General features: G+C 36.4%; 1 protein-coding gene across 18 annotated transcripts in view; it reads right to left on the bottom strand.

Annotated features, from left to right (window-relative positions):
• PHF21A (PHD finger protein 21A) overlaps positions 1-26,725 on the bottom strand; it is a 194,697-nt gene that overhangs the window by 138,950 nt on the left and 29,022 nt on the right. For 14 of the 18 annotated variants that reach the window (XM_053899788.1, XM_019412289.2, XM_053899790.1 and 11 more), the window contains exons 3-6: positions 26,129-26,240; positions 20,371-20,514; positions 15,235-15,267; positions 12,839-12,904 (exon numbers count right to left, since the gene is read on the bottom strand). In XM_053899788.1, coding sequence (XP_053755763.1) covers positions 12,839-12,904; positions 15,235-15,267; positions 20,371-20,424 — 153 coding nt within the window. In that variant the 5' untranslated portion in view covers positions 20,425-20,514; positions 26,129-26,240. Of the gene's footprint in view, positions 1-12,838; positions 12,905-15,234; positions 15,268-20,370; positions 20,515-26,128; positions 26,256-26,725 lie in introns of all 18 variants that reach the window. The other 4 variants (XM_053899784.1, XM_053899785.1, XM_053899781.1 and 1 more) reach the window with 2 other exon arrangements.

The raw sequence follows: 26,725 nt of genomic DNA, 5'->3' as shown, positions 1-26,725 counted from the left end.
ATTACAGATGAGGAAGCCAGTTCAGAGAAAAGTCAACAGACACAAGGCCAGTCAGTAAGTGGCACAGTCAGGATTAGAACTGCTTGCTTTTCTCTAACAAATGTTTAAGTTCCATTATGCGTGAAGCACTAGGTATACACTGGGTTTTAAGGGTGAAAGGAATGCAGTTCGTAGAGACTCCCAGTCTAGAAGGGAGATAAACATACAGTTAAATGTAGGAACAGAGCAAGGAGCTATTGATTCACAAAAGAAAGCATTCAACTATGCCAAAATATGTTAGGGATGGGTATATCCAGGAGAAAAAAAACTTTTTTTTTTTTTTTTTAAGTGTTTCTGAGACAGAAAGAGACAGAGCATGAGTGCGGGAGGGGCAGAGAGAGAGGGAGACACAGAATCTGAAGCAGGCTCCAGGCTCTGAGCTGTCAGCACAGAGCCCGACGCGGGGCTCGAACTCACAAACCGTTGAGATCATGACCTGAGCTAAAGTCGGTCACTCAACTGACTGAGCCACCCAGGCGCCCCTAAACTTTTTCTCTCTAAAATTTCAAAGGACAACTTCATATGATTCTTATATGTCAAAGCAAACATTTTTTTAAAAACTTCCAAAGAAACGGATGTAATCTCATAAACACAATGTTTAACAAAATGAGAAAGACATAAGAGTATACCCTATGTGATTTCATATGTAGGCAAAATTGATCTATGCTCTTAGAAGTCATGACAGTGGTTTCTCTGGTGGAAGGGAATTGGAGTGAACTGAAGAAAACCCAAAAAAGTTTCTGTAGTAATGGGTAAAACATTTGATACTGACATGGGTGCTAGTTATCCAGGTGTTTTAGCTTATAAAAATGTATCGAGCATATATACATACACATAAATATATATACATATATGTGTAGTTTTCTACACTTATATTACTTCAATAGTTCAAAAAACTAATATGTTCCTTACAAAAAATACAAACAATAAGAGTATAGAAAGTTAAAAAGTGCCAGCTACCTTGGTCACCTTTCTTGAATCCCACACTTCTGTGAGGAAATTACTGTTAACAGCTCCATTTATCTAGAATGCAAACCATTCTAGATAATCTAGAATTTTTCCCACATATTTTCAAGTATAAATGACCACAAATGCATATACACAAATGATTTTTTAGTATTTTGTATTTTAAATAATAAATCATACTGTACATGTTTTACAATTTGCTTTTTTTTAATCTTCCATTCATCTTTCCATTCAGTTAAGTACTTCATAATATGCATATATTGTTAACTCTTATGTATTACTTGCTAATGCACACTGATATATTTGTAGTTGTTTCCAATTTTTCATGTGTGGGCATTTCTGTACTATATTGTCCTGTAAAGGAGCCTGCCAAATCAAAGGTTGGAAGATTACCCCAGATTTAGTACTAAACAAAGAAGATAGGAAAGAATATTCTAGGTCAAAGAAACAATAGAACATAACCAAGAAAATTTAAGTATGTGTCAAGTCTGGAGGACAAGGTGTATATATGACTTCAATGGAGAGGCTTATGGGTGAGATAATGAAGGGTTTTCAGAGCCACCATAAGGAGTTTGGATTTTTTCCTAGAGCCTAAGGCAAAGGGAGCTACTGAAGCATCACAAGCAGAAAAGCCAACATACAAGGGTTGTATTTAATATCTTCCTGATAATAGTGAAAAGCTGGATGATAAAAGAAAGGGACTGGATACAAGGGAATGTCATGGAAAGGGAGTATGCCGTGGGCAATGTGGTAAGGAGACTGAATAAATAGGACTTTGTAATTATGATGAGAGACTGAGAGAGAGACAAAAAGCCCATGATGACTTCCAGGTTTCGCGTGGCCACTGGACAAATGGAGTGTCATTAACCAAAAAGCGAGAGAAGCAGAATTTAAAGGGGGTGGATTTGGGGTTCCATCTGGAGAATATGGAGCTCTGGGACATCCAATTGGCAGAAGCTGACAATGCACATCGATCTGGAGAGAGAGGAAGAAGAAATAAAGATGTGGAGGTGTCATCCAGTGGTGATTTCAAGCTGTATGTCACCCACAGAGGGAAAACAGAACAAGATGAAAAAGAAATCAAGGATGAAACACCACAGGATATAAATTTTTAAAGGGTAGGCTGAGGAGGAAGTACCTAATAAGGAAAGTGAGTAGATGCACTCAAAGAGGTCAGAAAACCAGGAAAGGAAGGTTCTTGGTTCTCTGAAGAAGAAAATGGTCATTAATCCGAAACGCTACAATTAGTTCAAGTAAAATGAAGTGAAAAAAAATGTACTTTAGATCTGGCAATTTTGTTACTGCAAGTTTCAGTGAGCTCACTAGAAGAGAATGAGGACGGAAACTGACTGCAGTGGGTTATAAAGGGTTGGAAGTTAGGAAAAAGCAACATCAAATGCAGACTAAGATAAAGACAATAGAGATGAAACTTTTAGGAACATTAATAATAAAAGGACAGAGAGGGCAACTGCAGAAAGAAATTAAGAAACAGAGGAATTTTTGTTATTTAAGAGGATAAAAGAGATGCAAGCATGTCTTAGAAGATCAGGACAAAAAGCCTAAAGAGAACTCAAAGAAGGTACAACAGACAGATAACTGCTGTAGCAACACCACAGAGAAGACTGTCTAGATAGATCAGGTTTCCAGACTGATGGCCCGACTCATTTACTGGTTTATACCACTTCACTTTATAAAAGTTTTTCTTTTCTGAAACCAAGATAAAGCTGCTCTGAATTGAAACAGTTTAACATGTTATTGAATACTCTTAAAACATTCAGGTAGGAGACTATTGAGAATATTTTTTCTCAAAGACAGGAAGTTGAACTATTTGAGTGGGAAATCTTTTAATGGTAAAATGCATTAGCCATTACAGGCCATCACACTGGGCCATCACATCACAGGCCACCTTACTAGACTGCTAGCTTCTTGAAAGCATAACAATTTAATACATTCCAAAACAACTGCTACGTATCTACCACGCTAGCCTTGAGGGGTACAAATATGAGCAGGACACATTCTCTCTCCTCAAGGAGCTTACAAATACTTACAACACAGTGCACTGGGTACAAATTAGAGAGGTGGACACAAACGCCACGAGTACACAGAAGAGGGGTATCTGGCTTTGCCTGGAGAGTGGCAAGAAGTCAAGGAAAACTTTCTAGAGGATCTTTGCTTACACTGGGTCTTCAAAGGATAAGGAATTTACCAGGTAAAGGGGAAAGAGAATTCCGGCTGTAGAGAATAGCATACATAAAGGCATAGAGAACTGAGTAAGCCCAGTAAATACAGGTGACACCCGGGAATTTCTGGAGTATATAAAGCAGGAAAGGATACAAGAGAATCAATCAAGAATGAGCTGCTAAAGGCATCACCGCTCATGAGCTTGAACATCTTATGGGTGATAGCCAATCACAGAGAAGTAACACTGCAAGACTTTTTTTTTTAAATCTTAATTCCAGGGTAGTTAACATAGTGTTACATTAGTTTCAGGTATACAATACCGTGATTCAACAGTTCCATATATTACTCAGTGCTCATCAAAGGGGACTCTTAATCCCCTTTACCTATTTCACCCATTACTCTACCCACCTCACGTATGATAACCACCTGTTCTCTATAGTTAAGAGTCTGTTTATTGGTTGGTCTTGTTTTGTTGTTGTTTTTTTTTTTCCTTTGTCTCGTTTCTTAAATTCCACATATGAGTAAAATCATATGGTATTTGCCTTTCTCTGACTGGCTTATTTCACTTAGCATTATACTCTCTAGGTCCATCCATGTTGTTGCAAATGCCAGGATTTTGTTCTTTTTTACGGCTGAGTAACATCCCACTGTATGCTTAAACCACATCTTTATCCATTCATGTATCAACCACATATTTATCCGTTCACCTATCGGTGGACACTTGGGCTGCTTCCATAATTTGGCTACTGTAAATAATGCTGTAGTAAACACAGGGGTGCATATATCTTTGAATTACTGTTTTCATATTTTGGGGTAAGTAGTAGTGAGATTACTGGATCACAGGGTCATCCTCTTTTCAATTTTTTAAGGAACCTCGATACGGTCTTCCACAGTGGCTGCACCACTTCACATTCCCAGCAACAGTGCACCAGGGTTCTTTTTTCTCCACAACCTCACCAACATTTGTCGTTTCTTGAGTTTTTGATTTTAGACATTTTGACAGATGGGAGGTGCTATCTCACTGTGGTTTTGATTTGCTTTTCCCTGATGAGTGATGTTGAGCATCTTCTCATGTGTCTGTTGGTCACCTGGATATCTTCTTTGGAGAAATGTCTGTCCGTGTCTTCTGTCCATTTTCTAATTGGATTATTTGTTTTTTTGGTGCTGAGTTTTTATAAGTTGTTTATGTGTTTCAGATACTAACCCTTTATCGGGTATGTTATTTGCAAGATTTTCATTCTTTGTACCCTCCGTGGACCTGGTACCATGCTTTTCGCTATAGAAAAGTCACAATGAATGTGTGCAGAATAAACAGAAGAGTCAGAATCTTAGAATGATAGAGACATTTTGAAAAAAACAAACAAACAAACAAAAAACACAGATCCTAGGGAGAAGGGAATAAATTGAAAGGAACAGAATATTTAAAAGCACAAATTAATTTCCTAATATAGAATAATGAAGTCAGAATTATGCTGACAAAGGCCCTGTTAAATAAGCATTTGTTGTGCACAACATCCTACCAGTCAAAAGTTAGCTTAATATTCTTCAAAGAGTCAAAGTAAAGAGTCCCTAAATACAGGGTTTGGGAAAAGTTCCACAAACTTCGACTTTGACTAGACTTTCACTGCTTGAGGCAAATGTTCTTTGATAATTAAGAAATGAGCAAAGAAGGGGGAAAATACAATAGATTCTAGTAGTTTAGTGTCAAGTTTAATGTAACATCTGATGACAAGCGTTAAGAATTTCAAATTTATTTATTTGTAGATGTTTATTTTATTTTTGAGAGAGACTGAGCTAGAGGAGGGGAGGGGCAGAGACAGAGAGTGAGACAGAGGATCTGAAGTGGACTCTGAGCTACCAGCAGAGAGCCCCACGCAATGCGGGGCTTGAACTCACAAAAGGTGAGATCATGACCTGAGCTGAAGTTGGAGGCTTAAACCGACTGAGCCACCCAGGCGCCCCTCAAATTGAATTTAAAAAGTCATTCCAGGGGCACCTGGGTGCCTCAGTCAGTTAAGCGTCTGACTTCGGCTCAGGTCACGATCTCACGGTTTGTGGGTTTGAGCCCTGTGTTGGGCTCTGTGCTGACAGCTCAGAACCTGGAGCCTGCTCTGAATTCTGTCTCTCTCTCTCTGCCCCTCCCCCACTCACACTCTCTCTCTGTCTCTCAAAAATGAATAAACATTTAAAAAAAATTGTTTTGAGTCATTCTAGGGGCACCTGGGTGGCTCAGTCAGTTGTGCATCTGACTCTTGATTTCACTTAAGTCACAATCTCGTGGTTTGTGATATCAAGCCCCACACTGGGCTCCACACTGACAGCACAGAGCCTGCTTGGGATTTTCCCTCTTCCTCTGCCTCTGCCTCTACCCTGCTCATGTGCTTTCTCAAAATAAATAAATAAACTTAAAAAAAAAAGTCATTCCATTTGCCAGCATCAAAAGTAAATGATTAAACGAACTGAGAAGATTGCCCTAATCTACTAAGAGAAGCAGACTGCTGCATTTGGTAGAAATCACCAACTTACTTATTTCCTCCATCACACTGAGGTAAAATGTTCTATAATAACATGGCACGCATTATTAAAATATGAATAACTTCATCAAGCTTCTCTATCTTAAAGAGATAATCATATCTTGATTAGTTAGGTACAATACTGGCAACAGTGACAACTGTACTCCAAGATAAAGGTTTAAAAAACAACAGGGAGAAGAAGCTGATGTCCTATGTACACAAGAGGCAGGAAACTCAACAAACAACTGGACCAATGGTTTCCCATAAATAATTGTGCAGGAGGGATGAACTTGACTGAACCCTAGGGAACTCCTAAGCTTTGGACAAAGATGAGGTCAGATTCCCATCATAATTCAAGGATCTCTACTCTAAGAAAATAACAACTTTAAATTTTAATGTGATATGCCACTAGTTTGATTATGAATGAGAACAGGTAACATTCTACGGTCACTGGCATCAGAGGCTGGAGGTAGTCATGTATCAGGTTACCATTATTAGACAACAAGAACGAATTTACCTACTTGACTCCAAGGCAATGACACGTAAAGGCAATGTAACTATTGTGAGTAACGTCCTTTTTGAAAAAACATTTGATAAGGGTCCACAGAGTACTTTAAGAATATAATTAACTCAATAAAACTAAACAAAATACATACAGTGATCTGGATTCTAGTCTTGAATCAGATACTGATTAATTATATATATAATCATAGCTAAGTCACAGTCCATGTCTCAGTTTATGTATTACACTGATGTACTTACTCATGACTGTATTAAATGTTCTAAGTCCTTAAAAAAAAGTAGTACCTGAAAACAAAAGGAGTACTTGACATGTAAGGGTAAAGGTGTTCCATATGAGATGAAGTTAACCACCATGACTAAAGCTAACAATTTCCATTTAAACAGAACTTACCTCCAAAAACATTCAGTACATTCAAAACATATACATGTTCATTAATTCCTAAAAGGCACTATCCAAGCATTCCATAAATAAGGAAGGAGACATATTAAATTACTAACTCAAAATCTATCAAAATAGTCTGTTACAGAATCAGGAATAGAATCAAACTCCCAGTTTCACCCCCCCCCCCCCAGTCCATTGTTCAAATCACCTACTTAGCTTAAATTATGTTGTTCTATGCATCAGAAACATAATTAGTTATGACAGGAACAGAAACTTCTCTCCCAAAGGCTTCAGAATCCATTTTAGTAAAACATGTTCAAATTTAAAATAAGAATGGTTTCATGGCAACTATTTATTAAACTCAGAAAAGTATTTCATCTTGTATTAGGTTAAGCAATCTGTATGGAATAAAGACTATAATTTTTAAACACAGAAGCAGAAAAACAATCCAGTAGCAAAGACCAAAGACTATAAAGGTGTCTACCTCTTTAAAAAGGAACAAGAAAAATAAGAGAAAGGGTAAAAGAAAAATAAATCCTAAAACTACAATGTTTGTAAGGAATACTATGGAATATCTATACCACGGACAAATGGCTTGAAAAACACACCTCCAGAGAAGTATCAGATACCTATTACTCCATCTTCCTAGCAATATGTTTTCTCCCCCTACAGGGTATCTCCTGGGAAAAACAAGGTACTCTCATATATGCTGTTAATCTGACACAACATTTTTTGGAGGCTATCTGGAAATAAGTAGTAAAAGTCTGTTGTTGTTTTTAAATATACTAAACTTCTTTTATACTAACTTTGACCAACTATGGTAGATGGATTATTGTTCTCAATTCTTTATATTCGTACAAAATTATACATCCACACCCTCTGTCATGAAGCTTTCCAGGACTTGGCCACATGATTTGTTTTGGCTAATGAGATGTCAACAGTCTTGAGGCCAGGAGAGGCTTAAAATGTATTTTGGGTGTTTGGCCTGCTTCTTGTATTCGGTGATAAACCATGAAAAGGGATGCTCCAGGTGGCTGCCACCCCTTTGTGGTAGGCCTCAGAATGAACACATATAGAACAGATCTAACCCAACCTGCAGCCTGGAGGGAGGGCCAGCCAACCCACAAACTGAAGTAGATGTGTCCAGCCACGCTCAGCCTAGATCAGGGATACCCCATGTGATATACAGACCCAGTGTATTGTAAGCCGCTCAAAAAAACACCAGTTTGTTATGCAGAACTATTACAGCAATAGCTGACAAATACACCCAGTAATCTCACACCTAAGAATTTATCCTAAAAGCAGTCAGAGAGAAACAGATTCACACACAAGTGTGTCAATCACAGCAATATTTACAATAGCAAAAAAACTGGAAACATCCTATCATCAAATATTAGAGGAATAACTAAATTATAATCTAGCTAGACCACTAAATATTTGAACCCATAAAAATAATGTTAAAAAAATACTCAAAAACGTAAAATGCTCGTAAAACTTTCAGTTTAAAAGGCATAAAAAGCAAGACTATTTTTTTTTTTGAGACAGAGGGGCAGAGGAAGAGGGAGAGAGAATCTTAAGCAGGCTCCCATAAATTCTGCTTAAGATTCTCTCTCTCTCCCTCTTCCTCTGTCCCTCTCCCCCACTGACATGCTCTCTCAAAAAAAAGTTTTTTTAAATAAAAAATTAAAATTAAAAAATTATCTAAAAATAGAGAAAAAGATAAAGTGGATAAAATAATTCACTGAAGAAATACAAATGCTTTTCTGTACTAAATATTATTTTATGCTAAATATTATACAAAATACTATACTCAGAATAAAGAAGTAAATAAGACAAACATGTTCCCTAAAACGGTTTCTTTTTTTTTTTAATTATTTTTAACTTTATTTACTTATTGAGAGAGAGAGAGAGAGAGAGAGAGCGTGCACGAGCAGAGGAGGGGCAGAGAGAGAGAGGAGAGAGTGAGAATCCCAAGCAGGCTCTGAGCTGACAGCAGTGAGCCCAATGCAAGGCTTGAACTCACGTGAGATCATGACCTGAGCCGAAGTTGGACACTTAACCAACTGAGGCACCCAGGCGCCCCTGTTCCTTAAAACCTCTCGAAACTAACAGTCTATTGAAGAAGATCTATATTTAAAAAAGAAATTATTATACACGTGTAGTTACAAATGGTGATAAGCTACTGTGACAGAATATTGTTTCTTTCCCCCTTCTTACTCGGTACCAGAGTTCCTGAATTTCATCTGCCTATGGCCGCCTGGAATAGACTACACTTTCCAGCCTTCCTTGCTCCTAGCAGGGCCCGCATGACTAAGCCCTGACCAATGGGATCTAATTGGAAGTGGTATATACAACTTCCAGTAAGCATCCTTAAAAATAAAGGGCTTGCTTTTGTTGTTTTTCCCCCTTCTCACCAGATGGAGCTGATATTTTGGACTATGATGTGGAAGCTTCACGCTGAGAGTGGCAGAGCAACAGAATAGGAGGAGCCTGGGTTCCCTGACACTGTGGAACCACTATCATCAGTCCTCGTACACCTACAGCGCTTTTACATAAGAGAGAAAGAAAATTCTACCTTGTTTAAGCCATTTTCATTTTTAGTTTTCTGTCATTCACAGCTGAACCTAATCCTAACTGGCACAGCTATGAAAGAAAAATGAAGGGTTCAATAAGAGATCATAATAGAAACAGTTGATTTTGACAGGAGGAAGGCGTCTAAGGGACAGGTCCTCTGAAGCAGTAACATTTAAGCTGTGACCTAACACTCGGCCAGGAGAGCACCAGGTGAAGAGAGGTTGGGTGACAAACTGTCCAAGGCAGGGGAAATCAAAGACGCAACTTCTATGACTTAAGCCTGAGTCACCACCGGGACAAGCAACAAATTTGGGGATGTTAAGACTGCTTCTACAGTGAAACGGAATAAAAGCAGAGTGAGGAGTAAAGGAGCTAGATGGATGGACTCCAATATCAGAACCTCTATTCTGACAAGCAAAAGACCGACCGCACATCGTGCCAAACTGAGGAGGGAGGGGTGCCGAACGAGGATGAACTCTGTTAAGGAAATTAATAGTTGCTTCCACACTTCAGTATTACTAGTGTTTGACATAGCTGGATTCCCTGATTAGAGTGGTTCATATACCATGAGGAGAATGTCATTAGGTATTTAAATGCTAACTCTCCCTGAAACAGACAAAAGTTTGGTGTTAAAATTTTTTAAAATAATGTTTCTTGTCTATTTCTGGTTATAAAAAGAAAACATATTTATTGTGGAGAATAAAGCAAATATACTAAGACTATAAAGAAAAAATAAACTACCCGTAAATTCATCACCTCCCAACGTTTTATGACACTGTTTTCCATGTATTTTACATGCCTCCATACATATATATACATACAACACACTAAAAAGCAGGACCGTGATGCACAGGAAGCTGATGTGTTTTTCACTTGCTTTATCACGAGCACTCTCTGGATCATTAACATATTCTTGAAACCACGACTTTTAATGGTTCCATAACATATAATTTGTTTAGCCAATCAAGTCAGGAGATTTCCTGAGTTAAAACTATCAACCGCAAATTAAAGCCCTGCGGGTCAAGGGGCTGACTTCAAAATCTGCAATGGAGAGTTTCTTCAGAAATCTCAAGTTGCAGTTTGAAAACACTGGAACTTTCTAACCAAGAACTCAATGAAGTTCACTGAGTTTTCGTCATGAAAGATGCTCACTAAAAAGCATATTTTCCCAAATGGAGCATAACATTTCACAATTAGTCTTGAGGAGGAAACTGAAAGAGTACCAAAGATTGAGGCAGCAATAACAAATAAGAACTAGTAAGTGCCCAGCATAAGAATTAATGACTATCTGCAATGTTTTGGTTTTTTTTTAATACAGCAAAAAAAAAAAAAAAAAAAAAAAAAAAGAATGTATGCATCTATTTCTTGTGTAAATTAAGTTTTCAAGTGGATATAGAAAAAATGACTGCAGAGAAGTGCATGCAGATAAAAAAATAAGAAGAAATAATGACAAAGGATTAATAGTTGTTAATTCTGGAATATAGCACTCTTTGAACTTTGCTATATTTAGCATTTCTCTCACAACCAAAAAAAATTAATATTAAATTAAAATAGTTGTTATGTGAGTAAGGTAATTCAGATTTTAGTTATTAAAGTAAAAGGCAAATCAGTGTTTTGCCAGAGGCTTAAGTAGATCTTTTAAGAAGGAAAAGAAAAATGCTAGGCATTCAACATTAGGCATCTGCTGTAAAATAAAACTATCTGAAACTAATTATCAATGTTTCGTGTCGGATATGAGTCTGAAGAAGGACCAGCTTTTGAACTTTATTGCTGTGCTTCCTTCAAGAACTAGCTTACCTAAAAATGTTATATTTTCTGTTCTATCAAAAAGGTTGTTTTAAGAGTTAAGCAAATTTTTAAAAATTGCCAAGATTGCATTTTAGCTTCTGACTCTGTTCTCTTTACTTTTATACCTAAGATTTTCCTGATGCCAGGCCCGTTTTTTAAAATTCTAATTTCTAAAACTCAAGCTTCGTTCAGATGACAGAGTCTGCCATTTGACGAAATGTCTTACTGAACATAAACATAAATGGTTGCAATTTTCTATTAAGTGAGGCCCCTAGTAGGAAAAAGAAATTAAAGAATAAAAAGATACAAAAATAAACCAAATCTTTACATCAATTCTGACAAACAAAAATTTCAAATAAATACAATTTTTCAATTGCCCCATTTTCCCCAAATGTAGCCTTAGGTTGTCTTAACTTTGTGACAACATCCCCCACTCCCTACTCCACTAATCAGTTCTCACCTTCTTTCCCTGCTGGAACACGTGCATTTTTCAGCAAAAGTGAGTCATTCATTGGCATCTTGTCAAACTAACCCTGAAACTATAAGGCGGCTCAGTGCTAACAGAATTCCAAAGCTAGAACACTTTCACTAACACACATCATTTTGACTTTAGAGAACTGAACCGCTTTCAGAGCCAAATACATACTAACGAACTCTGTTTATATTTTTTCCTTACAAATTGTTCTCTACCATGCTACCTCCTCCCAATTTTAGCTTGGCAATTCCCTAATCTAAAATACCTCCTGTCTCTGGAGAAGACAAGATGGGGAAACGCAGAAGCAGAAGAACAGGAGTGGGGAGAAAAAAAGCCATCGTTCACGCAGCCTGGGTAAAGATTCTATTCTGAACCATTAGTGACTCGTATCTGTTCCACATAGTTCTCAAAATTTCTTTCGCCCCTTAGAACACACAATACAAACACAATCAGAAATCTCCAAGAATAAATTACTCTTATTACTATTATTTCACGAAATAAAAGTTTAAAAAACCACACAAAAATCAATTATTGAGAACTATTCAGTCAAAAATCTTCAGTAACATGTCACTAGCAGGAACTATGGATTGCAAATCACCTCATCCTTTTGGTTCACACACAGTCACCTACTCCAAGACAGAAAACTGCTCCTTTTCACCAAAGGGAGGGTGGTGGAGAAGGAATAAGAACACAAATGCTTTGTCGGAATACCACGGACGTTTACTTAGAGCTCTATCAATTGTCACACTCCACCTGGTGGCAGGAGCTGCCTGAATTGGTGAAGGAGAGGTCATTACACAAGAAATCCCAAAGAACACTTTCCAGATGTCCTGGGGAAAAAAAGCAAGATGCTCTTCTCTTGCTTTTTATATAAATAAATCTAACAAGGTTCCGCCGAAGTTTTTTTTACATAATAGGTCACTATCTAATAAAGAAGAATATAAAGGTATGATGATAACGAGAATAGGAGACCTACAATTAGAGTAATTTATTTACAACCATTTTCTCCACAGTAAGTTAAATGTCATTTCAAGCCTTTAAAACGGGTTAACAAGACACATCCAGTAACTACAAGATTCTCTATCACGTACTCCCACTAACTTTCTTTACCTCTGTCCCCTATGGGTAAGCTATAGAGTTTAATTAACACAGTTAACAGCAGCCTGCACATTGCTTTTAGATATTTGCCAGTAACATATACCCATGGGATACTCTAGACGCTGATTTCAACCAAAAATAAAAATAGATAAACAGAGCTCAAACAAAATTAAAACTGAGTCTGGCTGCCCACACTTATTTTCACACATGAGGAAAAATAGCAGTTCTCCTAGAAGCCTCGAGCAGACATATCTTTAGAACACAATGTTAAAAATATGCCCCCCCTCCTTTTTCCCCTACCTGTTTCTCACTCAAAGCTGTGATTTTGGCTTGGAGTTCATGAAGCTGTTTCTTTAAATCAGCATTCTGATTGGAAAGAAAAAATATCTGTGAGAAAGATATTTCATTTGTTAACAGAATAGTAGCAAGAAGACTTATGCACACTGTATTACAAATGAAGAAGCAATCTTAAGCATTTAGCCAATCAACTTTGCCATGCATTAAACTGCAGTCATACTACCACCGAAATCCTAATGGACAAATCCTAAATGTAGCTCCTAGCACTAGAACAGGGGCAGTTTCTTTGCAATTGTTTCAAACTACAAGAAGTTTTATACTTTAGCATCTTGCAAAGTAATAGTACTCCTTTCTATTGAAATATTGTTATTCTTTATAGAAAGTATCAGTTGACAAAAAACCTAAAGCTTTGCTAATCAGACAAAAGCAGGAAAATGGAAGTTGTAAGTATGCATACACCGCATACTTAATGGTATTATCAATAAAGATAAGGGTTTTTCCTCCACTTGCCCTCTCTCTTATTTCATAGAGCACATTTGTTATTTTAGCCTAGGTTTGAAAAGCTGTCAGTGCTGCACCTGCCTTAACACTACATCATTCAAATTAACACACTGACTACAAGGGTATTTTCTCAGTTCTAAAATTCTAGGAATCAAAAAGGAATACTATTTTAGATGAGATACACACTGCACATGCTTGCTTTCTATTCAAGTGGGGGAAAAAATCCAAAATCAAAATTTTCAAATGCTTAATGTAGAAGGACAGCCTACTAACAGACTAAATATCACTCCAATAAAAGACTAATTTTTCTTCATTGTTTTGTACGCTTTCTTTCAATTCACCCCTGCTTGGTCTTCTGCCAGGGTAAGGGCATACATCCTCCCCCCCCCCCCCTTATGTTTACTCTATGTTGTCTTTTTTATAAGTGTATTTGATATAAAGCTTCTCTAACGAGATCACTCATAAGATTGTTCAACAACTTTCTGCCCACCTCAGATGCTCTGAGTTAAGACTGCTCTGTTACAGGACCACCAGCTATATCAGAAATGCTAATATTTTCTAATAATATTTCAGTTGCTGACAATGTAGGTTACCATATTAAATATAAAAGAGACTATTTATCTAAGGTCTACTGCCTCTTAATTCTCTAAATCTAATTTAAATTTTTATATACTTTAAACAATAAATAAAGATGGAAAAGCTTCTCAAAGAAGTTGGACTGTCAAACAGGAGTTAAGTATGGGCTATCAACGCTAGCTCTCAAAGTCAATGGATTATGTTAAAACACGACAGGCCACCGGCTGCTAAATTTTTGTAGAAATGGATATATTTCCCACTTCCAAAAATCAATCTGTTTCAGTACCATTCTTCAACCAAGAACTTATTTTCTTAATTTTACAATAAGGTGTGTATGGCATGTTTAACAAGTTAAAAATATCTACATATATATATATAGATATATTTACGTATATATATAATGGATCTAAGTGTTCTGTAAACAGATTATGGGTAAACAAATCCTGAGGGTCTGATACTCTCCAAACTTATGACCCACTAACAACGGCTGCAAAGGAGACACTTCCTGAACAATAAATATAATCATCAAAGACAAGATAGCTTTTTTATTTTAAAGTAGGCTTCACACCCAGCACGGAGCCCAACATGGGGCTTGAACTCTTGACCCTGAGATCAAGACCTGAGCTGAGATCAAGACCTAAGGTGAGATCAAGAGTTGGGTGCTTAACCAACTGAGCCACTCGGGCACCCTAAAGACCAGATAACATTTGAGGAAGATTTCTCTTCAGGGACAGAGAATAAAATGCCTAAGTCAAAAACTCCTAAGAGAATTTAGAAAGAAGGTAAGATCTGCTGGATTGTTACATAAGGTACTTTTAAAACCCTCTTTAAGGGCTCTTTCAAAGATAAAAATTTTTTTTAAGATTTTTAAAAATTATTCTGAAGTTATTTAGCCATAGAGTTAAGTATTTAAGTGTTCTGTACTATAAACTATGACAAGATGAGAATGGTTCTGGACCATATACAATAATTCGGAGACTACAGAAAGCCCCATAAACTCTGAATCTAAATAAGTGTGCTTATGGAAATAGAATTTAAGCTACATGAAGAGTATTAACTCTCAATTTTTCTCCCAAATACTCAAAGCAATTAATATAAAGTGATGGTGAAACAAAGATGAAATGATAATAGCTACACTATAATAGAATGACTGGATTTTTCTCAACCCTTATGACATGAAAACCAATATGCTAAAAATAATTGCTGTCAGAGATGAGATCGTTTTTAAAACTTAAGTGCTGGTCTGTATTTTAGTATGTTATGGCTACTTTATTTTAAATTATTTTAATTTAAAAATTAAAAAAATAAAAGTAGTATTTTACCTGTGGATCCTGCTTCATTTGAGCAACCAGTTTCTGGTGATAAAGAGAGAAAAAGAGCCATTAGTCTTACATATTAACCCACTATGGCTAATCAGACTTGGCCCCCAAAATCTAAAGTTTTAAGTCCACACAAAAAAATGAAAAACATGCAATCAGAATAGACCAAAAGCGTCTATGATCCATATAAAAGGTTAATGAGATACTCTTCCTCATATATATAATATTAATATATTATGTTATATTAACATATTATATTGCTATATATTAATAACATATTAATATATTATATTATATTATACATATATAAAACTACCACTCTGAAGTGAAAACCTCCTGCTTTTAACAAAACTGGAGATGTAGTGGGGGATGGGGGCTTTAAAAAAGCAATTTAAGCAAGCTGGATGTTCCAAAAGCCAAACATCCCTTTAAAATGTTGTCATTGTTTAGAGTCCCAAAAGGCCTGGAAAGAAGCTGCTTCCATAACAAAACAGGCCTGTTTGTATACAGCAAAGTACAGATTTGGCAAGTCTGTTGGTTTGGTTCTTAACCACAAAAGGAGCCTAGTGTCAGATTCGACTTTGCCACTATCCTCTGGGGGGGGGGGGGGGGGTGTACTAAGTGGAGCAGTGATGCTCAGTATTTATTTAAAAGTAAGGAAGTGAAGGAACAAGACAAAACTGTACCTACCTGGGTTCCTCCGGAAAGGAGAGTGCTACCAGAATACTTAACGAGAAAGACCTTTACTTAGGAAAGCAGAAGTCCAAATAAATGAAAAGGAAAGAAAAATGGATGTCTGTTGACCTAATCCAACCTCTAAAAGCATCACTGCCCAAAGGTAACAATACCCAGGGAGAGAAGAATTTGAAGGATAAAAAAATACCAGGCTGATTCCTAAAAGTATCTGGGAATAAGCTGTTCCCTAAGTGAATTTTTCATGTAACTAAAAAATCTGTCCCTCTCTTTGCGTGACAAGGTACTTTTACATTTTTTAGTCATAAAATATTTCTAAAATATATACTTAATCTGCCTTCTTAAATAGAAACAAAAGTCAGCTTTTATTGATACAGGCATGATTATATCAATTAGTATACTATTCCATAAACAACACAATAGGTCCTTACAATAAAGGCCCCTCACTGCTATGATTTAAGGAGTTCTCATGTCTGCATTTTAGTTTTTTAGTCTACTTTTTTTTTTTTTTTAAATAGGCTCCACTCCCAACCTGGGGCTTGGACTCACAACCCTGAGATCAAGAGTTGTATGCTCTACTGACTGAGCCAGCCAGGCACCCCTTTCAGTCTACTCTGTAATGCCAAGGAGTTAGCTAGCAAATCTTGCTAATATTATTATGTCTCCTCCAAGAGCCCTTGAACCCCAACTCAAATTTGCTACTTATGATCTGCTGTGTGATATGCTCAATGAACTAATTCTAAGATGATCGAATAGGTTGTAATAGCTTAAGAAATGCCCCTTGAGTAAAATGTATACTCTCTCGTGAGTGACTTCTAATATTTACTGTAGACGGTCAAGAGTCTTACTTCAGGTACTAAGATACATTCTGGATAGCCGAGGTTGGCAACAGAAGGTATATGTTACTATATTCTATATCATATGTGACAGTAGTAACTCTTCTACATCCTGGCCTTAATCTACAAAACAGTAATAACACACATTCTAAGAGTTCAGTGAAACTCAAACATGCCTTATACATACACATTTTTGCCAGTGCAGCCTCAAGGGTAGCCACACTCTTCAATGAAAAAGGTCCTTGGTTTTTTGTTTTTTTTTTACCTTAATTACTAGAGAGTTGGCTACTACACTAAAGTTGCCTTTTTAAAGCCAAAAAAAGGTTTTCTTCCATGACACTGGAACTTAAAAACCAACTGATAACCACATTAGGTCCTCATTCTTGGAGGAAATAAATAAACCAATTTTTCTATCTATAAGTAGTCAAGCTGCATTTGAGATAATCAGAGGCAGGTCAGGACAAGCTGGGCAACTTAACTAGACCATCCAAATCCCTAGTGACTTTAAGCCGACACCGTGTTATCAACGTTAAGCTACTTCCTTTTGCAAGAATGCAGCAATTTTTATGAGGACATACTTTATGCCAAAGGTGGGCATAAACTACAGCCCATAGGCAAATTCTGCCTACCACCTGTTTTTATAAATAAAGTTTATTGGGACACTGCATTGTCTGTACAGCAGCAGAGTAGTGACAGAGACCATAAATGACTCGCAAAGTATAAAAAATTTTACCATGTGGCCCTTTACAGAAAAAGTTTGCTAACCTCTGCTTTATACTATTCTCCGTTTCATGTAAAGTAAATACTCCAAAAGTTCAAATACGGCTTCTATCAAATCTGTGTGAGAATAATCAAAAGGCAATTGCTCAAAAGAGATGAGATGCCCATCACAAACCATTATGATTTAAACATTTACTCCCCATCAACCATGTGTACATTGCTAGTTTCTTAGCCATCTCCCTGTCCATAAAGAACAAAAATATACGTCTACCGCAGCAATATTTTCCTAACATGCGTCTATCCAGTAAACTCCGTTTCAGCCCTAATTCCATCCCTTACTGGAAATACAAAAGGGGTGGTTTTTGCTCCGGCATTTAGTCAAATATATGACCTGGCTCTGGCCTCAGCCTAATAGCCAGTGCCTACTTTGATGTCATTTCTGGCATTCCCGAACTCGTCATGATCAGTGATCATGGAGCTTAACACATGCCTAACCAGAATAACAACATCAGATTTACAAACAAGACAGGTCACTTGTATTTACTGTTAATACTTAATTTTTTCCCAAAATAATATTCCAAATGTAATTACAGTGAAAATATGTTTTGTAAGTATATAAGTTAAAAATATTATCCATCAACATATAAATGATTATTATTGTACAAACAAAATATGTAATAATTAAGGATGACTATAAAAGCTCCGATTTATGCTAAAAAATAGTTAAATATAAGGGGAAACAGGCGATGTAAATATTAGGACACTGGGATAACTCTCAGAAGAATATTATATATATCCCTTTTGAGCCAACAAATTAAATTAGATTTTAAAAGAAAAAACATTAAATTTTTTCATAATTGTAATTTTCATAAAATGCTATGCTTGAATGGAAAATATAAAACAAAATAATATGTAATTTTTTAATTAATGTTTATTTTTTTTGAGAGAGAGAGAGACAGAGCACAAGCAGGGGAGGGGCAGGGAGAGAGGAAGACACAGAATCCGAAACAGGCTCCAGGTTCCAGGTTGTCAGCACACAGCCTGACATGTGGCTTGAACCCATGAACTGTGAGATCATGACCTGAGCCAAAGTAGGATGCTTAACCAACTGAGCCACTGAGGCACCCCCCAGGTGCCCCAATAATATTTAAGAATTCTCATTTTTAGTAATTTAGTTCAATTTGTTTCTTGAGAGGAGGACTATCTCCTAAAATCATGTACAACTTTATTAAATATCTTTGATCCATACAAATTTCAGATTGATTATTGTTCTCCAGCAATTTCCTCTGTGATGATGTAAGCTTTGAACAAATTGTGAATTTAACTGTTGTCATTTTCCATTCAGCCAAATTAAGTATTCCACACACCTCTTGGTTAAAATACTTACAACCTGGGAAAAAGACAAACTTATTTTTATAAACGGATTTTTATTCCCAATTACTAACAGAAGCAAGGCCAAATGAAATAAAATGTGCATAACTTATTATATACTAAATTTCTTACAATTACCATAAAACAAAACACTCTTCACACAGAAAAGCCCACCTGTACATAGCAAACCGTAAGACTACTGCTGAGCAAGAGTTTAACAGATCCAAAGCAGCAGCAGGGATTCTGAATACACAGAGACTTTGTGTGTGTGCGTGTGTGTGTGTGTGTGTGTGTATGCCTTTGAAGCTTTCCTGTAAATTCTCATCCACCTTAATCTAAGCAATGTGCAAATTTAGTAGTTATCAAACCCCCAAGGTGTGTTACCAACAATTTCAGAAGTTAACCTTAAACTATTCAGGTAAAACAAGAGAAACTATACCTAGGAAAAACACCTTTAGAAAATTAGTCCCCTTCTCCTTTCTACTCCCACGCCCCAAACATTCAAAAGTAGTCAATTCATCATCATTTACCACTTTTAATTGTGTGTGTGTGTATGCATTTATCTTGAACCTAGGACCACATTCAGCTAATGTCTAGAAAAGGGATATAGACAGTGATATTCTGCTTACAAAAATAAATATTAATGATGCTGTTATTTAAGGATAGCTTTATGTCTGGGTTACAGTTATATTAAATAAGATGTATATACATATAAAATATACATATTTAATATTTTTATTGATATTATATAAAAGTAATTATTAATGTAATTTTACTTATATACTTTTAAGATTTGTTTAGCCTATGTATACCTGAGGTAAATTGTAAGAATTGTGAAATTTGAAATTTAAACATGGGATGTTTTGTTTACTAGAGATTGGAATCAAGGCATAAAGCTGAGTTATGCATAAAAACTTTGGTATAAATGACAGTCAAACATGTCTCATTACTTAAAACATACAAGTCAAGGCACATGAACAAAGTCTTCAGATGAACCAAACACAGGATAAAAATAGCTTTTTTTTTTTTTTTTAACACCTTTGGCATATGAAAAAAACATGCCGTTGTTTTCTCTAGAAAGGAAGTCAGGAATATTTTATTAACGTTCTTTTTTCTTTTTAATTTTTTTGCAAATGTTTATTTATTTTTGAGAGAGAGAGAGACAGAGACAGAGGTGGAGGGGCAAAGCGAAAGGAAGACACAGAATCCAAAGCAGGCCCCAGGCTGCAAGCTGTGAGCACAGAGCCCGACGCAGAGCTTGAACTCATGAACCACGAGATCATGACCTGAACCGAAGTCAGATGCTTAACTGACTGAGCCCCTCACGTTCCCCTAAAGTAAAGTTCTTAAAAGTATTATCAGTGAGTTTGTTACACAGTGATAGAAAGCCAACGACATGGCTCTTGGACAACTGTCTGAAATGCGGTTAAAAACTACTGAAATTCAGAGATGGGCCAGTTTACTAATCTTAGCCATTACTTAATAACACAACATGGGAGAAGCCAATAATGGAACATACCTGGTGAACCTGAATTTCCACTTTAAGAGCCTCCTGTAGAGTCTGCAACTCCATCCTCCACCTTCTCCACTTTCTCTTATGTCTGCTAAGTCTACAGTTTCTTCAGCCTCCGTTTAAAATAACAAACTCCTCTTCTCACTGCAGCTGTAGAGATCATAAGATGTTTTTGGTAACAAAGGAAATATTCATATTAAATAAGTTATATTAGTTGAAAATTATTTGATGTTCTAACACAGGGCATGACACTTCCTAAACAGACTGCTTCCCAAAATGAATAGTTTTATACTGAACTAGTATCAAAACTTTCTGGATTTTATTCTTTGAACATTCCTCTACAGAACACTTCAAATAAGTAAGAAATGGGGGGAAAAGTGTGTACTCTGGTCATGAAGGCATCTAAGCATGCTTAGATGCTCAGCACTGTGGTACATACACATTCTGAGGATACAGAGCTGAACAAGACCACTTCTGCCCTAGAGGAGCTGGGAACCTAGAGGGCGAGACTACAACCACCCAGGACACACGGTCTTAGAGACACATAACAACAGGGTTCTAGATTTTTCATCACACAGAGTGAACTGGGAAGTTCAGGGTCTCTCAGAGGTTAAAGAAGGCCAGGGTACTTTCATCTGGATGGGTTCTCAATACTATTTTAAAAATAAAACTGAAAACAGGAAAATTCTGGTGTCCCTTAAAGGTTTACATTTACCAAATTAATACTTTACACAGGCACAATGCAATGTAACTGTGCTTTCCACAAAGTTAAGACAGGCATGTTAAAAAATAAATCTATAGAGGTGGTGGTCTAGCAGTAGATTAGACGCTTCAGCTTGACAACGAACACCATCTTCTTCAAACCCGTCAGCGCATCTCTTGTGGCTGTGTGTGTAACTGCAAGTGGGATAATGTCAAAAGTCTAGATTTGTGAATGTGAACCCTCCCGTTCTGCTCTGCTCATCACTGTTACAATTTACATGAACTCAACGGCTAATTTCTCTTTTCGTTTTTTTTCTTGAATGTGGCCTTAGACGTGATTTTAGGTACCCTCCCAAAGCAAAAGTTTGCTTTTGCCGGAATAAATTTAAACTTGACTTCTTTCTCTTTTCTTCTTTGTAACTATAAAACCTGTAGTAGTGAGAGCAGCTTTTCAGCATTCTTACAAACTGAGGAAGGGAACAATCGGGAACTTAGAAGAACCACTACTCCTTAAACCAATTCAATAAGATTCATAATCTGTGCACTTTCCAAAAATTATTTATCTATGAATCAAGTCCGTATTCAACCTAAGTTTTCCCTGACTTAACAGTTATAGTAGAATCATTAACTGTACAATATATTCCTGTGAACATTAATTTTCATTACATTTGCTTAATCTCACTAGACTTAAAACATCACTGGCAATCTCTCCCCTAGGATTTATGTGCTATGTTATGTAATCTCAAAATACTCCAACTTAAAAAACAGTAAGTTTCAAAAATGTAAAATTCCTTCAAACTTACATATATGGAGACTAGGAAAGGACCACTGTACAATGATACTATCGACCAAAAAACTTATCAACCAAAAAAAGCATTATGTTTAGGGGAGATAATTTGGAAAAGGAGACATATTTTGATGAACAAACTACAAAAGCAGTTTTTTAGCTACTTATTATCTTAGAAAATCTAAGGAGCTGTAATAAATATCCGAATCATAAAGTTACCAAGACTAATAACTGTTTTTGCTGTCATGTAAGTTTACATACAAAAGCAAATGCTAAGACTATACTATCACTCTAATTTTGCTTTTTTTATAAAGATTTTATTTGTAAGTTATCTCTACACCCAATGTGCAGTTCGATCTTAAAACCCCAAGATCAAGAATCACACGCTCTACCAACTGAGCCAGCCAGGTGCCCCCAGTTTCATTTTAAATGCTAAAAACCATCTCCCTACTCAAACTTGTAACTTATATGTATTAGAGTTATTCCTGAAAACAGTACCTGATTTAGTTGAGTTAGTTTTAACTTTTGCAAGGTACTATCAGAAAATATGTCCAAAATTGATTCCTTATAATTTTTGTCAAATTAAGAATCACTTTGAAGTTAATGGGATATTTTCAACAATAGAAAGGCCATATTTACTTTTACTGGTAGTAACATAAAACATCACACTTCGAGTCAAGATAAAAACTCTGGAAACAAAGGGCAGGTTAAAAACATGGAAAATTTACAATATAGAAACTTATACATAACAAAGGGTTAACATAAATTATATATTGGGAGTGCTCACAAATTAACTTTAAAAATATGAAAAAGCAACTCAGAAGAATAAGAAGGGCCAACAAACATGAAAAACATCCATCTTCAATAGTCACAGAAATGTAAATTTCAAGAAGGTAAGTTTTGTCTATCAAACTGACAAAGACTTGTAGAAATAAGAATACTCTGAGCTGTCAAGAGGACAGGTCAGGTGGCACTTTCATAATTTGCTCCTGGTTTTCTCTGGGTGGTAGCACTAAAGGTTATTTACTTTCAATTTTTCAGAGTATTGATGTTTTAAAATTTTTCCACAGAAAATATGCAGTTCTTTTTAAATTAAAAAAAAATTAACTGAGGATAGCTAAAGCCTCAGAAAATTTGGTAGTGATGAAACAAAGTGTTCAGGAAAAGAAAAAGTAAAACCAGGATTTAACCTGAAGGCTCTAAATGTCAAAAAGTGCCTCGCAGGATATGAAGCCTGTAACTCAAGTTAATGAGGAGCTGACAGCTTTTATTCCTTCATCAGATTGTTGTCTGCTCATTAGAGACACAAAGAGGCACAAAATTTTATTTGGCAATGACTAAATGCCAATTATTTCTTTTCTTTCAAAATAACACTGAAGGGTTAAAAAAGTGAGTGGCCTGTTATAGAAAAACTTACAAAGGGATTAGAAGATTCATTTTATATCCTACTTCTTCAAAAAGTTCTCTTTCTGGATAGCAGTTTTAAGAGACTGGTCTCAACCTCTAGGAATAAATTATATACATATATTTATAGCTTACAAAAACAAGGCAAGAATGTGTTAAATCCTTTTAAAAAATATTTTGGGGGCATAGACAACTTATGTGCTGTCATATGAAGACTATTTGGGGGCAGTTAATGGGATCATAAAAAAAGGTTTTATTTACTAAATTTGTAAAAAGATGATTTATCATATTTTGACCAATTCCAGTAAGTTAAAACTAACAAACCAGTTGCTACAAGGTAAATATAAACAAACTCACAAAGCAGTAATCGACACACTCTATGGAGATACCCAGAAGCTCTAAATGCTACCATCACAGAGGGCAATTGCCTAGCACAATATACCAACATCTGTTACCTTCAAAACGGTACATGTCAAACTACTGGGACACCTAGCGGCCTCTCACCTTCAAGTAACAAAAAAAACAAAAACATGAACAAATAAAAACTCCACAAACCAACAAAATAAAAGTAGTAACCAAATCCCACTAAAAAAGGAGCTGTGCTATCTGGAAAGAACACTCACTATCCCCAAAAAAACAAATAAACAAACAAACAAATTTCATTTACTTGCTGTGTAACCACTCTCAGCCTTCAGGGTTCTCAGAAAAATGGGAACAGTTATCATCTACTTCATCAAAGCATTAGAAGTTTCAAAAGGGATGAACTTCTATGAAAAGCCCTTTGTAAACTACAAAGTTCTACACTATTCTTAACATACTTAACTCTTGTTCATACACACAAACTTTGTAATAAACTTCTCAAAACAGTATATTGCTGAGAAGACTGTATGTAGGGTTTCCTGTTATCCAATTCTCTAAGAAAGGGAATTCCAACTATTTTACCAGGTATAGTCCTGCTTAGAAATATGTGACCTCTAGGTCTTTCATTAGCAATCTAATGATGTAGTGATGCTGTACCTCTGAACTGACTACTAAGAAACAATGCTCTGCTCCTGAATTGGAATAAACCTTTTTTCCAATCAAAACTCAAGTCATCTATCAAGTTTTCTTTAACATTAAGACTATAAATCACTGTGCCCTCAGACTGCATTCCCTAAAAATGGACAGCTCAATGTTCTCTATACCAAATATTTACTTGGTGTAAGGTTCCACTTTTTTTTTTTTTGATTAAAAGTAAACTCCACACCCAACATGGGGCTCAAACTCATGACCCTGAAATCCAGAGTCGCATGCTCTACTGACAGAGCCAGCCAGGCGCCCCTCTACTTCTTTTTTTAAAAAATTAACTAAACCTACTCTAAAGAGTATTCTGAGTAATACATAGATCAAAAGTGGAGTCTTGGGGTGCCTGGCTGGCTCAATCAGTACATGCGACTCTCAGGGTTGTTAGGTTCGAGCCCCATGTTGGGTGTAGAGATTACTTTAAGAAAAAAAAAAAGTAGAAAGTCTTGACAGATTTATGTGTCCTTACTCATCATATGTCTAATACTAAAATATTAAGTTTCAATTTGTACAAAATAGTCATTTCTTACTGTGTATCTAGAATGCTAAGAGATACAATATCTTTAACTTTTAACTAATAGTGCTAAAAGTTATTACAGATACTAAAAATAATAAACTCTTTAGAAACATTTATTGAAAACTAACATCTGGGGCACCTAGGTGGCTCAGTCAGTTGGGCATCCAACTTTGGCTCAGGTCATGATCTGGCAGTTCGTGAAATCGAGCCCTGTGTCGGGCTCTGTGCTGACTGCTCAGAGGCTGGAGCCTGCTTCGGATTCTGTGTCTCCCTCTCTCTCTCTGCCCCTCCCCTGCTCTCACTCTCTCTCAAAAAAAAAAAAAAAATTAATTAAAAAAACCTAACACTTATTAATATGAATAAAAATTACATTAAGAAAACAATGCAATGCTTGTTTCTTATTTTCATGGTGGCATTTCTTTGCTGACACTCCACATGTCAACAGTAAAGGCTACTGCACAAAGAGCCTGGCAATCCTGATTTCAGAGGCTACCTTCTGAAGCTGCCAAAGTTCCTCTGCTCAAATCCTGGTATTAATAGCTGTTGACAAAAATCACCTCAGCTAGTGAGACTGATGTTTCCTAACCACGGGATGAGAGTTATACATGCATACACACACAATTAGATTTATGACAATGTCTGAATGTGTTTGAATATATATATCTCTCCTCTCCGTGCTTTGGTTTTTTGGGGGAGAGGCTAGATCCTCATTTAGAAAAAGAAAAGGAATACCTACACAGGTCCTACCACTGCAACACAGGGTGAAGTCAGGTTTCCCAACAGCACCCTCTCTTTCCCAGGTCCACTGCAGGGTCTGTATCTCTCCCTACCACCGACGTTCATTCTGATATGTAGTTTCTACCTCAGCCTCCCAGGCCCAGGCCTAGCCAACACACACACATTCTTCTATTTCTTACCCTTTACAGAAATCAAGCACATCCACTAAAATCATCCCAACTATACCCAACAACAAGAACACTGGGAGTAAATTTAAAAACTCAAAGAAATTCAGAATGAAGGAGGCTGGAGAGGAGTGTCTAAGAACATAGTGACAATGAGGCCGAGATTTTAGAGTTGGTTGACACATTTACTAGAATGCTATTTAATGATTAAAAACAGTCCTGGCCAGAATCATATACATATTTACTACACAAAGGGTAACACAAGAGTATGTGGTGGTCTCGGCATAACCAGTAAGAATTTAATAGAAGTGGAAGTTATGGGAGGATAGATTTCAGATCAATTTAAGGAAGAGCTAAGGATTAGAGCTGTACAAAAAAGGAATGGGTTACCTTATGAGGTAGTGGGCTCCCTGTCATTAGAAGTATTCAAGAATGCTGCATATCATATCCCCCTCTTGGAGATTCACAATGCACATTAGCATATTAAAGGTTCTGAGAAGTCCTGCAGTAAAGAAACCTGTTTAACTTTGTTTAACGCAGCATTTCCCAAATTATTTGACCACAGAACATTTTTCCCACCCCCACCCCACCTCAATAATATTTACTCATTTCTGTGGAACTAGAATTGCTCAGAATACATTACAGAAAATAATGAGCTACACTTTTTTTTTAATGTAGTATTTTTTAAAATGTAGTATTCAATATGTACCCGAATAACAATCTGACAGGGACACAGGAGAAGAAATTGCCACACTGGTAAAAGGCTGGAAGAGAAAGCCCTTAAGGTCCCTTCTCTAAGATTCTGTGATTCTATCACATCTCAAAGAAAAGGGCTATAGGTTCGTGATTATTTATTTAAAAATGTTCCATGAGGGAAAGGCAAGTAGAATAAAAAGGTAGTCAGATGTAAGGTTAACTGGTTCAAATGCCTCCCTTTCATGTTCAAAGCCCAATCCCTAAAAGATAAGAGAAACACCTCAAGGACAG

This window comes from Panthera pardus, unplaced genomic scaffold, assembly GCF_024362965.1.
Source record: "Panthera pardus isolate Hobbes unplaced genomic scaffold, ASM2436296v1 HiC_scaffold_12, whole genome shotgun sequence".
Lineage (NCBI taxonomy): Eukaryota > Metazoa > Chordata > Mammalia > Carnivora > Felidae > Panthera > Panthera pardus.
The sequence above is the reverse complement of the archived record's forward strand: the minus strand, read 5'-3'. Positions and strand labels throughout refer to the sequence as shown.